This window comes from Leptinotarsa decemlineata, unplaced genomic scaffold, assembly GCF_025532065.1.
Source record: "Leptinotarsa decemlineata unplaced genomic scaffold, Ldec_3_MD MMD2_tig00026307_RagTag_RagTag, whole genome shotgun sequence".
NCBI classification, from domain to species: domain Eukaryota; kingdom Metazoa; phylum Arthropoda; class Insecta; order Coleoptera; family Chrysomelidae; genus Leptinotarsa; species Leptinotarsa decemlineata.
The window spans coordinates 1,239,094-1,255,042 of record NW_027412681.1 but is presented as its reverse complement, the minus strand read 5'-3'; the positions used below and the strand labels follow the sequence as shown (position 1 = coordinate 1,255,042).

General features: G+C 33.1%; 2 protein-coding genes across 2 annotated transcripts; both read right to left on the bottom strand.

Annotated features, from left to right (window-relative positions):
• Positions 1-4,155: 4,155 nt before the first annotated feature.
• Positions 4,156-8,476, bottom strand: LOC111508725 (uncharacterized). The gene is made up of 2 exons (XM_023164329.2): positions 7,869-8,476; positions 4,156-5,736 (listed from the first exon to the last, which is right to left on the bottom strand). The coding sequence occupies exons 1-2, from the start codon at positions 8,215-8,217 to the stop codon at positions 4,388-4,390; spliced, it is 1,698 nt and encodes a 565-aa protein (XP_023020097.2). The 5' UTR covers positions 8,218-8,476; the 3' UTR covers positions 4,156-4,387.
• Positions 8,477-8,898: 422 nt separating this feature from the next.
• Positions 8,899-14,330, bottom strand: LOC141485031 (uncharacterized). The gene is made up of 2 exons (XM_074180895.1): positions 13,778-14,330; positions 8,899-12,415 (listed from the first exon to the last, which is right to left on the bottom strand). Exons 1-2 carry the CDS (start codon positions 14,127-14,129, stop codon positions 11,409-11,411), a joined length of 1,359 nt encoding a protein of 452 aa, XP_074036996.1. The 5' UTR covers positions 14,130-14,330; the 3' UTR covers positions 8,899-11,408.
• Between the last annotated feature and the right edge of the window lie 1,619 nt (positions 14,331-15,949).

Sequence of the window (15,949 nt, the reverse complement as noted above, 5' to 3'; positions counted from 1 at the left end):
TGTTAGGGCGTTTATGTTACTTGTGTTCTGTGCGAATCGTGAATTTTAATTTTTAACATAATGGAAAAACTAATAGGTGGTGGACACGTTTGTGCTGTAAATAGTTGTAAAAATAACAGTTCAAAATCCAAAATAAGTTTTTTCATGTTTCCGAAGGACCACTTGATAAATAAATTACTGAAAATTCATAGTTGTGACATTTGTGTGAGTGAGTTATTTGTGTGTGTGAGTTATTCCAAAACAAATTGTGAATTGAATAATGAATCTCCGTACTGTTATTTCGGAGCATTTCAAAAAGGGACTCTTGACACATTCGGTAACTTAAGGATGCCCAAAAATGGATTTGTTTATTTTATTTCCTCCATGGAAGTAAACTTCCAAAGCAATTTTGAGAATCTTATTGTAGGAACAAATGTCATTGCAGGATTTGTATCATTGTTTGAACAATTCAATTATAACCATCCATGTGGAAATTTCCCAATAACTCACCTTTTGAAGTTACATAGTAGGGTAAAATTATTTTATACATTAAAATATATAAATAGGAATTTCAAATCTCAGACAAATATTGCCAAAAAAAGAAGGAAGAATAAAATAATAATTTGGAGACACCAATAAATGTTTGAAAGTGAACAATTTGTATTTCTAGTATTTTCCTTATATAATAATCACCAGCTACCCCGGAAACCTACAAGGATACGTAGTGGGTCAACTACATAATATTGACATTTCAGGAGGCGGAAAAAAATAAAAAGATTGAAGTAACAAAAGTAGGTTGATATTTGGATGAAACTTACCTATGTATATATAAAAAAAATACATTTATGTTGAAAACGAGTTCATTCTAAAATGCAAGGAGAACGTCAATTCCTATAATAAAGAAGAAGCAATTCAACTGAAAGATTAATTAGTAATATACAAAATCAATAAATTGATGGATGTAGCCGTTACTACGTGGTAGGAAATCATAATGAAAAGGGAAATGAAAATTTCTATGTTTTTTACCACATCTATTTGTAACTAACCTTACTGCAGTTTCGTATAAGTTTGAAAATGTCCGTATATACCTGTTGCCAACTTCATCTTAGAGTGAAATCATGCTACAGTTCTTTCTTATTCTTTATTATTCATCAGTAGTTATAAATAACACACGAGATGAAGCTCTTATATTTCAACAAATTCTTCTCCTATCGGTATCGTATGTGCAGTGGAAATTATTCGTGTTCATATGCTGACTAGGTAATACCCTGAAACCAGTCATTTCGTTAGAAAGTTGAAATTGCAAAAAAAAATCTGCACATGAAGAAAAAATCTGCACATCGAAATGACGCACTGTGTCAAAAGTCAATGAAAACAATAGACAAATTGAACGAGATGGGCTTTATTTTCCAAACTCACCATACTCTCTAGATCTAGCCCCCAGTGACTAATGGTTCTATGCTGACTTTGAAAAGACGCTTCAAGGAAAAATATATGGCTCGAATGAGAAATTTATCGCTGACAGTTGAGTGTATTCTGAGACCAAGGACAAATTATTCTTCTAGCATGTTATCGAAAAGTTGGGAAGGCATTGGAATGAATGTCTCGCACTTGATGATGTTTATATTGATGAATGGAAAATAATTTATTCTGAGGGGATACCCAAACTCATTGAATGATGTGTTCCATCAGCTGCAAAGTGTCAGTAGATCGTTCTACATTATTCAAGTACTGCCTGTCCAGAAATGGAAATGCCTGTATTCTGCATATGTTCTCCTTTAAAACCCATTCGCAAAAAACCTTTTACAATAACTCTGTCATGAAAAAAATTTATATTCGTAGATATGAAATGAATAACAGTTTAGCCACAGTATACTTATATACAGTAGTCCCACTTTAGCGTCGGTCCCTTTGATGTTGGTGTCCAGAAGTGACATTTCTCACGGCCACAATCTCAACCAAAGCGTCTAAACACTGCTCAACATAACAACTATTCATATAAACTGCTCATAAAAATACAGTCGATGAAAACCATGTTGGACACCTGAGAAAATTGTACAAATGATAATTTTGCATTTGTGTAATATTCAAGTAACCCAGATCATTTGGATAATGATGAACTATGTTTCAAGTAGATTTTAAAAATTCGACAGATGTTCATATTCGGATGTGACAAAATATATTTTCAACAAGGAAAAAGACAAGATGAAGAACGAGTTTTGTTGAATCCATGTGAAATTTCTTTGTAGTGATATTTAAGGCCAAATATAGCATATTCATTTATTGATTTGAGAATTCAAGATGGCGGACGAGTTTCGGTTTTTTGAAAACAAACTCAGCCAGAACTGTAGGGATTTCGCTATTCACTATTTCGCAGAAAAAAACACCCACTGTGAGCAAACGAATAAAAGTATATTCAAGAAAACTTAGAAAACGTGTAAAGTATAAAGGAAACGAAAAGGTTATGATTGCATTTTGCACTGTTGCCAATGTGACAATTATCGTAATCCGACAAAATGATCAGTTTTGAATAAAATACATGGAATATTTCTTATGATCGACGCCTTTTCCAGTAATATTCCTGCAACCAGACTTTGATGGAATAAGAGACCACCTCCAACATTTTTTCACGAGTTGTAAAATAATATACCACAGTAAGTTGGGTGAAACCCATGAAATTCGACAACTTTGGATGGGTTTCGTGCCTGTCTTGAACTGGTCGTTTGCGCAGATCTGAGACTGCAACTCCTGGGTGTGCGTGTAGAATATTCAAACCAAAAATCACCCGAAGTGGGATTACTGTATATAAGTATACTGTGACAGAACTATAGTAAGTTATAGTTCTGTGGTACTGATTCGTTTTCCGAGTTGTTGAATTTTTGTGTGATTTCAACAAGCCACTCCCATTTCATTTAGGAACTTAACAGATTTGCTGCCTGAAAATGTATGCTTACCCCAGAAGGCGACCACGATTTTTGTTAGAACAACTATATAATTTTTTTGTTAATTATCTTTTTTAACTTGTACGAGTTATGTTGGTTTGTGCCAGAAATGTCATTTTTTGGCACTAGAGTCAAATTTCGAGGCTGATGACTGCATCCCGCGCGAGCCCGTGACTCGGAAAATCGAACAAGATACATAAAACACTATTTATTAAATTAATATTCAACAATAAAAATTTGTTTAGTAACGAAGAACTAATTCTCAGTAATAAACTTGATTTGACTTTTGACAAAAATTTTCGTTTTTGTTATTTCATGCTTCACAGCTATTAGTAGGTACGAGAGCCCGCGACCAAAATGTTTGTCTCATAGCAATACAGCTGTTATATTTTGAATGAAACTCGTGATACTTTCTAGTCGCATGTCCATGAGCAACTGCCTTTATTCATCTCTGTAGACTTACAATATGACATATGACAGGTAGGTTCCGACAGTCACTGTAGCCAATCTAACAACATTGATATAGATAATTTGTGTCAAAACACATCACAACAGCCAGAGCCGCATCAAATTAATAGATTTGATTATTTCGAACTCCAAAATACCAATTAGTACGTACGAGAGCCAACGACCAAAATTTTTGTCTCATAGCAATAGTTACAGCCGCATCAAATTAATAAATTCGATTATTTTGAACTCGAAAATACCAATTAGTAAGTACGAGAGCCAACGACCAAAATTATTGTCTCACAGCAATACAGCCACAGCAGCATCAAATTAGTAGATTTGATTGTTTCGAATTCAAAAATACAAATTTCAGACATTTTTCCCGTAGCGTTTGTTCGGACTAAATTTTCAAAAATGTCAAAAAATTGTACCGAACTGCATAGCAATCTGACTGTAGTTAAATAGTAGCTCTAAGATACCGAAAACAATTTTTTAGAAGTCAGTAGTGTAGAGCAAACCCAAAAAATCATTAATAAAAATTAAAAATGCGACAAAAAAATTATGTTAGCAATCCGTCTGAAAAATGTTCTTTACGGGTAAATTAGGGTTAGTTGATGTGAAAAAAATTATTTTCAGAAGGAAATTTGGATGCATTAAATTTGTGGCCCTAGGATGGACCCCTGCGGAACACTATTCCGAGTACAAGAAAATCAGATTTAATTTAATATCACATTAGGAAATGTAAGTCCCAACTAATTAAATGTACCATGGAACATTAACAACCACCTTCAAACAAATAATTTTATTCATGTATTTCCAGATACTTATTTCTATGAACGACTTTTAACAATTTTACATTGAAACGGTTTTTCACCAGTATGAATTTTTTCATGTCTTTCCAACTCACTACGACTGAATGATTTAGAGCAGATCTTACACTGAAATCATATTTCTTCAGTATGAATTTTTTCATGTCTTTTCAAACTACTTCCATGAATGAATGATTTGGAGCAGATTTTTCAATGAAATGGTTTATCGCCAGTATGAATTCTTTCATGTGATTTCAAATCTGCTCTACGAAGGAATGATTTAGAGCAGATCTTACACTTGAATGGTTTATCGCCAGTATGAATTTTTTCATGTCTTTTCAAATAACTTCCAAGATTGAATGATTTAGAGCAGATTTTACAATGAAATGGTTTATCGCCAGTATGAGTTCTTTCATGTGCTGTGAAATCACCTCTACGAATGAATGATTTAGAGCAGATTTTACACTGAAATGGTCTTTCGCCAGTATGAATTTTTTCATGTTCTCCTAAACTACTAGAATAAGAGAATGATTTAGGGCATATTTTACACTGAAATGACTTTCTGTTACTATCATGCAATCTTTCATGCATTTTCAAGCTACTCCTGTGAGAGAATGATTTAGAGCAATTTTTACATGAAAATGGTTTTTCGCCAGTATGGATCTTTTCATGACTTTTCAAATTACTCCTATAACAAAATGATTTGAAACAGATTTTACATTGAAAGGGTTTTTTGCCTGTATGAATTTTTTCATGATGTCTCAAATGCGAACTCTGAAAGAATGATTTAGAGCAGATTTTACATTTGAATGGTTTATCGTCAGTATGAATTTTTTCATGTCTTTTCAAATAACGTCCAAGATTGAATGATTTAGAGCAGATTTTACAATGAAATGGTTTATCGTCAGTATGAATTTTTTCGTGTTCTCCTAAACTACTAGAATAAGAGAATAATTTAAGGCATATTTTACACTGAAATGACTTTTTGCTACTATGATGCAGTCTTTCATGTATTTTCAAGTTACTCCTGTGAGAGAATAATTTAGAGCAATTTTTACATGAAAATGGTTTTTCGCCAGTATGAACCTTTTCATGACTTTTCAAATGACTACCACGAAGGAACGATTTTAAACAGGTTTTACATTTAAAGGGTTTATCGCCTGTATGAATTTTTTCATGATCCTTCAAATGCGAACGCTGAAAGAATGATTTAAAGCAGCTTTGACACCGAAAAGCCTTTGAGTCAAAATACTTTTTTGAAATACGACTTTTAACAGATGACACTGGGAGTTTCTCAGGATGCTTGTTCTCAACCAATTTCGCATATTTTTCTTCATTCAAATTTTTTGAGCAATTTTCGTTTTCCTCATGAAATCTACTCTCTCTAACTGAACTCAAATAGTTTTCAGAACTAAATTCATTAATCTTCTCTCCATGTTGAAAAGAATCAACATTCTTAATACAAAATAGTTTTCCATGTGGCGTTGATATGTTTTTAGTTCCTTCTTCCTTCTTAACGACTGTTTCTTCCTGGGTTTCATGAAAAAAGATTCCTGAATCTGTAAAAAATACTAGTTTCATTAATAAAGAAGAGCAAATTGTTGAGCATGTCATTACATACTCACATTTACAATTGAATATGAAACATTTATTATTTTCAAATCAAAACATGTGCAAATATAGCCATTAATTAATTTGTTTAGATTTTCTAGTTGAAATTGAACAACATTAACGATGTTCATTACATGGCAAACATTGAATAGTTCCTAAGAACTTGACTTTATTTTCACAAGTATTGATACTTTCAAAATGAGTTTTTCTCATTCTTTCTACCTCTTATGAAAGTATTTACAATGTACTATATCTGGATCCGTGTACAACTATTTAAATTTTCTATTGTTGTCATATAATTTTACTGGTACATCAAGTTTACCATCAGTGGTGCTGTGCTGAACCAGAAATGCAGAATTTACTCAATTATTCTTAAAGTACAAGTCTGAGTAGAAGAGAGCATGAACATCTCTCCGAATGAACACCCATTTGCTTTGTTTTTGAACTCTGTTATCAACTAGTTGCCTTACAGTGGAAGTTGCAGAGAGACAGGGATGGTCGATGGTTTGCAACTGACAAGGAGCAAAAATTACTAACACTTTCTTCTTTATTCATACTCGAAACTGTGTGCCTAGTGCATAAGAACAAATCATCTTAGGAATTCATCAAGACTTCCTATTCCATCATCAAATTTGATTAAAAACTCATTGATCTATAATGCAGTTAAAATATATAACTATCTACCTACAAATTTTAAACATATCGAATCACCTTATCAGTTCAGGAAGTTTGTAAAGCAAGTTCTCAAGATAACTTTCATAAAGATATGGATGGAATTATGATATAAAATTATTCCCTTTTCAATCATTGCTTACGTTAGATAGATAGATAGATAGATTTCATTTAAACTGATTTTAAAATACACAGAGTAAATAAACACCTAAAATTACATACAAGAGAAACATTAATAAAAACAGGTATATATGGCGCAATTTTTTTTAAGTGACTGTCTTATTTCCAATTCATCACAGTAAAAAAATTCAAGACTTTGATGACTTACGACTAGATCATTCACTTGCTTAAGGCAGCGATTGAGTGGAGACTCTGATCGGGTGTCTACATAGAAAACCCTATTGCGATTTCTTAGACTAGCACTAGGAACATGAAGATTGATCAAAAAAACTTTTAATATATTGGATGCAAAAGAAAGAACTACAATCCTTCCCCTCTTCCAAGACTTTATAGAAATCATTTCAAAAGTGACTATAAATGACAGGGGAGCGAAAATATGGAATTTGATGACACAGTTTTTTATTTCAACTTCAAGTATTCTCCACAGAAAGTATTATCTGGAGTTAATACTGTTGCTGAAAGTATGAAAGAAAATGAATTAATATTTTTGCAAAAAAATCAAATGCTTTTCATTTTACTTAATTAAATTACAGTTTCAGTTTCATAGTTTAGGAAAATATTTTGTGATCTTTCGAACTTGAATACTGATTTTAGTTAACGTAAACGGGTTCATATACACTTCCATAAATAAACTGATAATTATAGGCTCCGAAAATTTTACGATTTGGCAATGTTGATTATTTCCACTGTTCCAATTGGTCAATCAAACAAGAAGCGGGAATAGGGTTGTGACGTTACCACCCTAGCAAATTCGATTTTTAATAATTAATTACGGGAAAACTACCATACTTAGAGAGATGAAACAAAGTGCACTGTTTTTCAATTTAAAATTTCTATCAAGTGAACTATAAACCAAAAATCATGAAAGAAGCCCATTGCCTTTAAAATCTAAAATTTTTGAGTTTCAATATTCTTTGTGGGTACAATCAGTAAACCGAAAATTATAAAAATCTCAGAGGTCGTGCTGTGAAATTTTATTTCTATTGGTCCATGTCATGTAGAAAGCCCTAATCTGCTTTTAAATCCGCAATCTTTCATGACTGATAATATGGGCCATCTCCAAAAATAATCGTCTTGCTAGAATATATTCAGTTTTTAATTTCTGTTTTGTTGAATTCAAAGGAGTGGCTGTTTGATTTGTTTGGTTGTTGAATGGACTAAATTAAGTATAATGTGACATTTTAATTGTAAAATCTGCAGAGAACTTCTACTATAACAAATATGTTACCTGAGTCAAAGTTAAGTGGTTTCAAATCCAGAGTCATATCAACACCTCTCAGAGCATGGCGGTTACATGATTGTAAAGCATCGGTACTGAAAAAATCTGTTGGACTAAGCAAGCCGCCTTCACACTCCTCACAATGTGATCCTCCTTTCACTTCTTCCAGACATCTTTCAGATTTCAGATCATGATAAACAATATCAATAACATCACTTTTGATCTGTTCTGGCCCAAATTCATTCCTTGAAGTAATTCCTTGGAGTGCATCAATTTTTTCTTCAGAGTTGTGGGTATCATTCTCATCAAAATATTCCACTTCCTGTTTAATTTGTCTTCCATGTTTATTGGTAGACATTATCAAGTTCCAAAAGATAAAAATGGAATAGTTATCTCTTCTGGACAAGGTGGATTTGTTTTCAACGATATCTCCGAGTGAGATTCAGTTTGTAGTAATTAGTGTCTGGATAATTTTTCCCACTATTCTAAAGAATTAAACTGATATAAAATAAAACTAACATTAATCCCGTGGCTAAGATGGAATATAAAATTGAAACTTTAAACTTTGTTTAGTGCTTCCTTGACAGCTGGCAAGTTGTGTCATACTTGCTGAAAGTTATCCGTCATCTATCAGTGTGGCTAACCCACAGAACACAGAACTATAAGAATCCCGCGCGAGTCCGTGATGAGGAAAATTAAACAAGGTACATAAAACACTGTTTATTATAATTTTATTTAACAATAAAATATTGTTAGCCAACGAAAAAGTGATTCTCAGTAAACACAGGCTTGATGAGACATTTGACATTGTCTTTTTTTTACAAAGATTGAGTAACAAACGTGGCCTAAATACTTGTAGAAGCTTCAAATTTGATTCTTTGTTGACAGGTACATAAAGTCAACAGATAAATCGGTTCCTAGTCATGTCTGGCGTGATATTATTTCTCTTTGAAATAATTTCGTGAATGACGTCAAATCTATCATATATTGAAACAGTTTCAAACCTACCAAGAAAAGACGTTTCGAAAAAATCGAGTGAAAAGTAATCATTGGTAAAGAAGGGGGATATAAATAATGAAGGACATTGTTATAGTTATTTCAATATTTTTAATTTAAAAAGGAATCATTACAGAATAATGTTCATAATACTCAATATAATTACAAAAAGTTACTTTTCGTGCTTTTGTATTAGCAAAACTGTGACTATTTCACTGACCGCTGTTAATACTGATGTGAATCTTAAATTAGAAAAACACCAATAAAAAAACATATGTTTTCGGGTTACTATTGTTTTAATTGTGGACCGTTGGGCGCCGATTAGCTCCGCGAATTTATGCGGTATATCAACACTATAAATTAGATTTTCTTTTTTCTTAAACAACGTTAACGCCATTTCGCTATTTTCATTCAACCTGTTGCTAGCGTGAACTCTTGAAAGGAACCTATTTCAGAACTTGTCTTATAACACACAAAGTATTCTAAAAATATTTTCAACATCGATGGTAATCAATAATTGCAAAAGTTATGAAACAATTTCAACTTTTGGTGTTACACAAGGTTCGGTTTCGGCACCAATTTTCTATCTGCTCTATGTCGATTGTGTTAGCATTGCCAAAGGGTGAAGTCATCAATGGTCCATCAAGTCTTCGTCCAATTTCTCTAATCTCTACAATGGCTAAATTGATAGAAAAATAAGTTAAAACAAGACTCATTTGCTTTCTTAATGAAAACAAAATAGGCGATTGCCAGTTTGGTTTCCAAAAGCACAAAAACACTTCCGATGCCATACTTTCATTTCTTTACAATATTTATTCCAACATAAACGACAAAGAAACAGTGGCTGCGGTCTTCTGTGATACAGCCAAAGCATTTGATTGCGAGAATCATGAAATTATTTTACGAAAATTCTGTAGATACGGTATAACTCTCGAGTGGTTTGAGTCATACTTAGCAGATCGCACCCAGATGGTCAAAACCACTTCATACTCAAATGAAGGTGAAATTACTTGCGGCCTCCCACAAGGTTCGGTACTGGGCCCACTCTTATTCTTAATTTACATTATTGACCCAGTTTGAATTCCAAGCTCTCCTCTGGATGTTATGCAATACGAGTAACTGCATTAGAGCTCGGATCTGCAGTAGCTATAATGGTTTATCATTCCCTTTTTGAATCCAATCTTCGTTATGCAATACGATGCATATGCAAAGCCAAGCCTTGGAACTCTTGTCGGCCTCTTTTAGCCTGTAACAGAATCCTAACTGTGCTCTGCTTATTTATATATGAAACAATCTGCCTTCTCTTTAAAAATAGGAACTTGTTTAACAACTTGGACGAGCCAATGTATCAAACCAAACAAAGATTCAGCTTCAAATTATCGCTGCCTTCTTCGAGCCTAGTTAAAGACTCCATTATTTACAACGGTCTCAAAATGTTTAATCACCTTCCTCACTTAGTGCATTTTCTTGTATGCCAATATTACGGAGTTTTATGTAAAGATTTTTGACTGAGGTCACAGAAGATCCCGCTAGGGCACTCGCCCCTGCTAATTGAATTCAAGACGTTCGAATATAAAGAATGAATCACATCGGTTGATGACTTTGAATTCTGAAAACCATATTGGTTTCTGGATATTTATTTATTTATTTAACACTTTGGTACATTGAGTACATGTGCTAAGTCATAATTAAAAAACAAAAATAAAACTACAGAAGTTGAACAATACAAAAACAATAAATATGGTTCACGTCCACAAACTTTCACAACATAGAAGTATTATATAAAAAATCGGAGAAGCTCTAGCAAATACTCTCAAAATGTCATGAAAAAGTTTCGTGCAAGAATTCCTCAAGACTGTAGTAACACTTCTGTCAGAGAAGTTTCTTCACCTCAATTTTAAAAAGTTTATCTGACTCGATTTTCCTAAAAGATGCCGGCAAGTTATTATAACAGTTTGTTGTATTAAATAGTGGGGAGCATCTAAAGTGAGCCGTTTTGTGTGAGGGGGTTCTTAACGGTTTCCCATGACGGGTGTCTCTACCATGTATATCCGCGTTTGTGACAAATTCAGTTATATTGTTACGGGCAAAAGTGACACACTTCAAGATAAATAAAGAAGTTGCCGTCAATAGGCCCTCTCTTAAGAAAATTGGTCTACAACTATCTTGAAAATCTATATTAAAAATTAGTCTCAGCAATCTTTTCTGAGCAACAAAAACTCGTGGAAATTCCCTTGCACATCCCCAAGAAATGATATTAAAGCTGATGTGAGAATAAGCCATAGAGAAGTAGACATTCATCAATCCAAAATTATCTAGAGTGTTTTTCAATTGTTTGATTGAGTAATATGCGGAATTGAGTTTGTTGCAGACCTTCTGAATATGACCGCTCCAGGTCAAATTTTCGTCTAAAGACGTTCCTAAAAACAAGACTTCGCTGGAAGATCGAATACTATAATGTTCTCATTCAAATAAACGTTCAGTCTGTTCAAATATGCATATTCAAAGATTTTAGAGAAAACAGATTGCACTGTGATCGGTTTTACACTGAAATCATCTTTCTCCAGTATGAATTTTTTCATGTCTTTTCAAATTACTTCCATGAATGAATGATTTGGAGCAGATTTTACACTGAAACGGTTTTTCGCCTGTATGATTGTTTTCATGAAATTTCAAAGAACTCCCACGAATGAATGATTTAGAGCAGATTTTACACTTGAAGGGTTTATCGCCAGTATGAGTTTTTTCGTGACTTTTCAAATTATATCCACGACTGAATGTTTTAGAGCAGATTTTACACTGAAATGGTTTATCGCCAGTATGAATTCTTTCATGTGTTTTCATATCACTTCTACGAATGAATGATTTAGAGCAGCTTTTACACTGAAATGGTCTTTCGCCAGTATGGATTTTTTCATGTTTTGCTAAACTACCAGGATAAGGGAATAATTTATGGCATATTTTACACTGAAATTGCTCGCTAGTATTATGCAGTATTTCATGCTTTTTCAAGTTACTCCTGTTAGAGAATAGTTTAGAGCAATTTTTACATGAAATTGGTTTTTCGCCAGTATGAATCATTTCGTGACTTTTCAAATGACTACCGTGACGGAATGATTTGAAACAGATTTTACATCGAAAGGGTTTTTCGCCTGTATGAATTAATTCATGATCTCTCAAATGCGAACGCTGAAAGAATGATTTAAAGCAGGTTTGACACTGAAAACGCTTTGAGTGAATATACTTTTTTGAAATACGACTTTCACCAGATGACACTGGGAGTTTCTCAGTATGCTTGTTCTCAACCAATTTCGCATCTTTTCCTTCATTCAAATTTTCTGAAAAATTTTCGTTTTCCTCATGAAATGTACCCTCTCTAACTGAACTCAAGTAGTTTCCAGAATTAAATTCATTAATCTCCTCTTCATGTTCAAAAGAATTAAAATTCTTAATACCAAATAGTTCTCCATGCGGGGTTAACGACATATTTTCATCAGTAACCTCTTCTTCCTTCTTAACGACTGTTTCTCCCTGGGTTTCATGAAAAAAGATTCCTGAATCTGTAAAAAACACTAGTTTCATTTTTAAAGAAGAGCAAATTACTCGACATCATTACACACTCAAATTTACAATTGAATATAAAACATGAATTACATATTTTCAAATCAAAACATGTGCAAATATTAGCCACTAATTAATTTGTTTAGATTTTCTAGTTGAAATTGAACAACATTAACGATGTTCATTACATGGCAAACATTGAAAGTATTTACAATGTACTATATCTGGATCCGTGTACAACTATTTAAATTTTCTATTGTTGTCATATAATCAAGTTTATCATCAGTAGTGCTGTGCTGAACCAGGAATGCAGAATTTACTCAATTATCCTTAAAGGACAAGTCTGAGTAGAAGAGAGCATGAACATCTCTCCGAATGAACACGTCATTTATGAGGTTATAAATGCTTTGTTTTTGAACTCTGTTATCAACTAGTTGCCTTACAGTGGAAGTTACAGAGAGACAGGGATGGTCGATGGTTTGCAACTGACAAGGAGCAAAAATTACCAACACTTTCTTCTTAATTCATACTCGAAACTGTGTGCCTAGTACAACGGTCAGCAACAGGCAGACCGCGAAAGGTTGAACCTTGATATTTTTTAGATAATACATATTATCACGTTTTTATAGACTTTTATAGGAATATCCTGTATAGCATAGGGTTCCAAATGGAGGAACAAAATTGTACAACAACCTCTATGAAAAAGCAATCTATAGGATACAGACCAGTTTCAAGGTATTACCTCTCTTCAGTGTAAGAAACTGGTCTGTAGGTGATCTACTAAAATAATTTCAGTATGGTGTTGCGTTTTTGTTAAACTCACAATTAAGTGTCTTTTGAATACTTTAGTTATGGATTTTCATCAAGTATCGGCCAATCCCATCATATATCTGCGAGACTAACCTCTGTTAGGTATCTTCCATAAATGTATGTCGTGTGTAATTCAATATCCAGCGTCCTATTAGCCGGAGAAGTAGTTGTTTTCCGGCAGGCAGTTACCAGAACCTACTGTGTACATAGCTGAGAGATGAATGTTTAAAAAAAATATTTCTAAATATTATTATCTTATACGTATGTATCTCTTCTTGATACAGTCTTCAGACATGTTTTGATCTCTGGTAACAGTACAATTATTACAGAGCTGTAATTATAATTGATTGATATTATATATTTCTCATTTATGAAGCTATAATGATTTTGGAAATATCAATTTGTGTCAGTGTAGTTCATTATACTTCATGGGACACTCAAAGCTTACATACTGTTTGGTTTGTCTGGTTGTTGAATAGACTAAATTAAGTATATTGTTAAAATTCAATTGTAAAATCTGCGGATAACTTTTACTATAACAAATATGTTACCTAAGCCAAAGTTAAGTGGTTTCAAATCCAGAGTCATATCATCACCTGTCCTAGCATGGCAGTTACATGATTGTAAAGTATCGGTAGTGAAAAAATCTGTTGGACTGTGCAAGCCGCGTCCACACTCCTCACAATGTAGGCCTTCTTTAACATCTTCCAGACATCTCTCAGATTTCATATCATGATAAACAGTATCAATAACATCACTTTTGATCTGTTCTGGCCCAAATTCATTCTTTGGGATAATTCCTTGGAGTGCATCAAATTTATCTTCAGAGTTGTGGGTATCATTCTCATCACCAAAATATTCCACTTCCTGTTTAATTGGTCTTCCACATTCATCAGTAGCCATTATTAGGTTTCAAAAAATAATGTGGAATTGTTTACTCTTCTGTGACGTGGTCAAGGTGGAATTGTTTTCAATGATATCTCCGAATGAGATTCAGTTCGTACTGAATAGTGTCTGGATAATAATGATTCTAAAGAATTGATTTGATGAAAAGTAAAACCAACATTAAATCCGTGACTGAGATGGAATATCAAGTTGAACGTTTATTTGTTATTTGTTTTGTGTTTGGTTGACAGTTGGCAAGTTGACATACTCGATGAAAGTTATTCGCCATCTATCAGTGTTGCTAACATCATCTTAAAGTGGAACCAAAAACCGGAGAAAATTAAATTTCTTTTTTATTTATTTGTGAAATTATAAAACAACGATAGAAATAAAAACAACAATTGAATTTAATTGGCGCTCCGGAGCGACTTCTTTTATTCCAGTGGCGCCTTTGCTATTTTATTTTGTATGATTCAATGACAGTTGACAGGTAACACGAATTCATCGATTCTGTTTACTACAATCTTTTTGAAATATTTTCGTGAATGACGTCAAATATTGAAGTAATTTCAAAACCACCTCAAAAAGTGAGGCAAATCTTTTTTAGGAAAGAATGGGTTATAAATAATAAAGGACAACTTTATAGCTACTTCAAAATATTTAATATAAAAACGAATCATTACAGGATGCTCATAATACTACAAAAAACGTATTTTTGCACTACCAAATAAATGGACAGTTTTATGGAACAATATTACCTTCAATAAATGAGTCTTTCGATCCGCTTTTATGCCAATTCCAAAGGGTAAGTCATGTAGGTATCCAAAAAGCGGAGATTGGCTAACGACTATTCTCAATGGTGGAGATTTTAAGTGCCTTATCAGTTAGCAATGAACAGATTCACTATTACTGAAAATATTCTCTTAAGGTAAACGAAAAATTAAATGCCTAAAAATTCATACATGTCTGAACATAATTTATTGCAAACAAGTAGGTTGTATCAATGAAAACACAATATTAGTTCAAACCTGAGATTGAGTGTGGCCTTTGAGATGTGCGAGGTCTTTGACAAGGCGTATTCAGGGTCATAGAATAGAATAGAATTTAATCATCTGTAAAAGCAGAACATATGTTACAAAGTAATTTGGTACACAAATGTTACTACTTCATAAGACTAGTCAACTAAATACAGAATATATACCTATTTATAAGACTATTCTACATACACAACTTACTTTCAACGATAAAATTTGTTAAAAAAAGGCCATATTCAGTCATTTAAAAATTCCTTCACAGAATAGAATGCTTTTTTCAGCAAGAATCTACTCAAAAGAGATCTAAAAGTTTTAAAATCATTGAAATTTTTTTCACTGCCATATTTGTTCTTGAAATAATTATAAAATACGATGCCTTTGTATATGTGAGAGCATTGACCAATGGCAAGTCTCGAAAACGGCTGCTGCAAATTCCCTGCACTTCGTGTATTATAGTTATGGTGAGCACTATTTGTAGGTATCACTTCCAGTTGTTTTTATATTAAATCATGTTACGAAATGAAATGTTTTTATTGTATTGTGAATAAACTATTAACTATGTAGAATTTTATAGACGTTTCCCATCTTCGTTATGAAATCTACTCAAGTTTTATTAAAAATTGAACCATTTCACAGATCTTTCAGATAGCAATTTTGAAAGCGTAACACACCCCTTTTTCAGTGTTACTATCTTCATTCCGGTTTGAAGACAGTCGTAGTTTGGAACTGCATTCTAACGTTTCGCCAGCACGAGTGGCTGACTTCTTCAGAAGTTTATTCATCTTGATGATTCACTGGTGACAG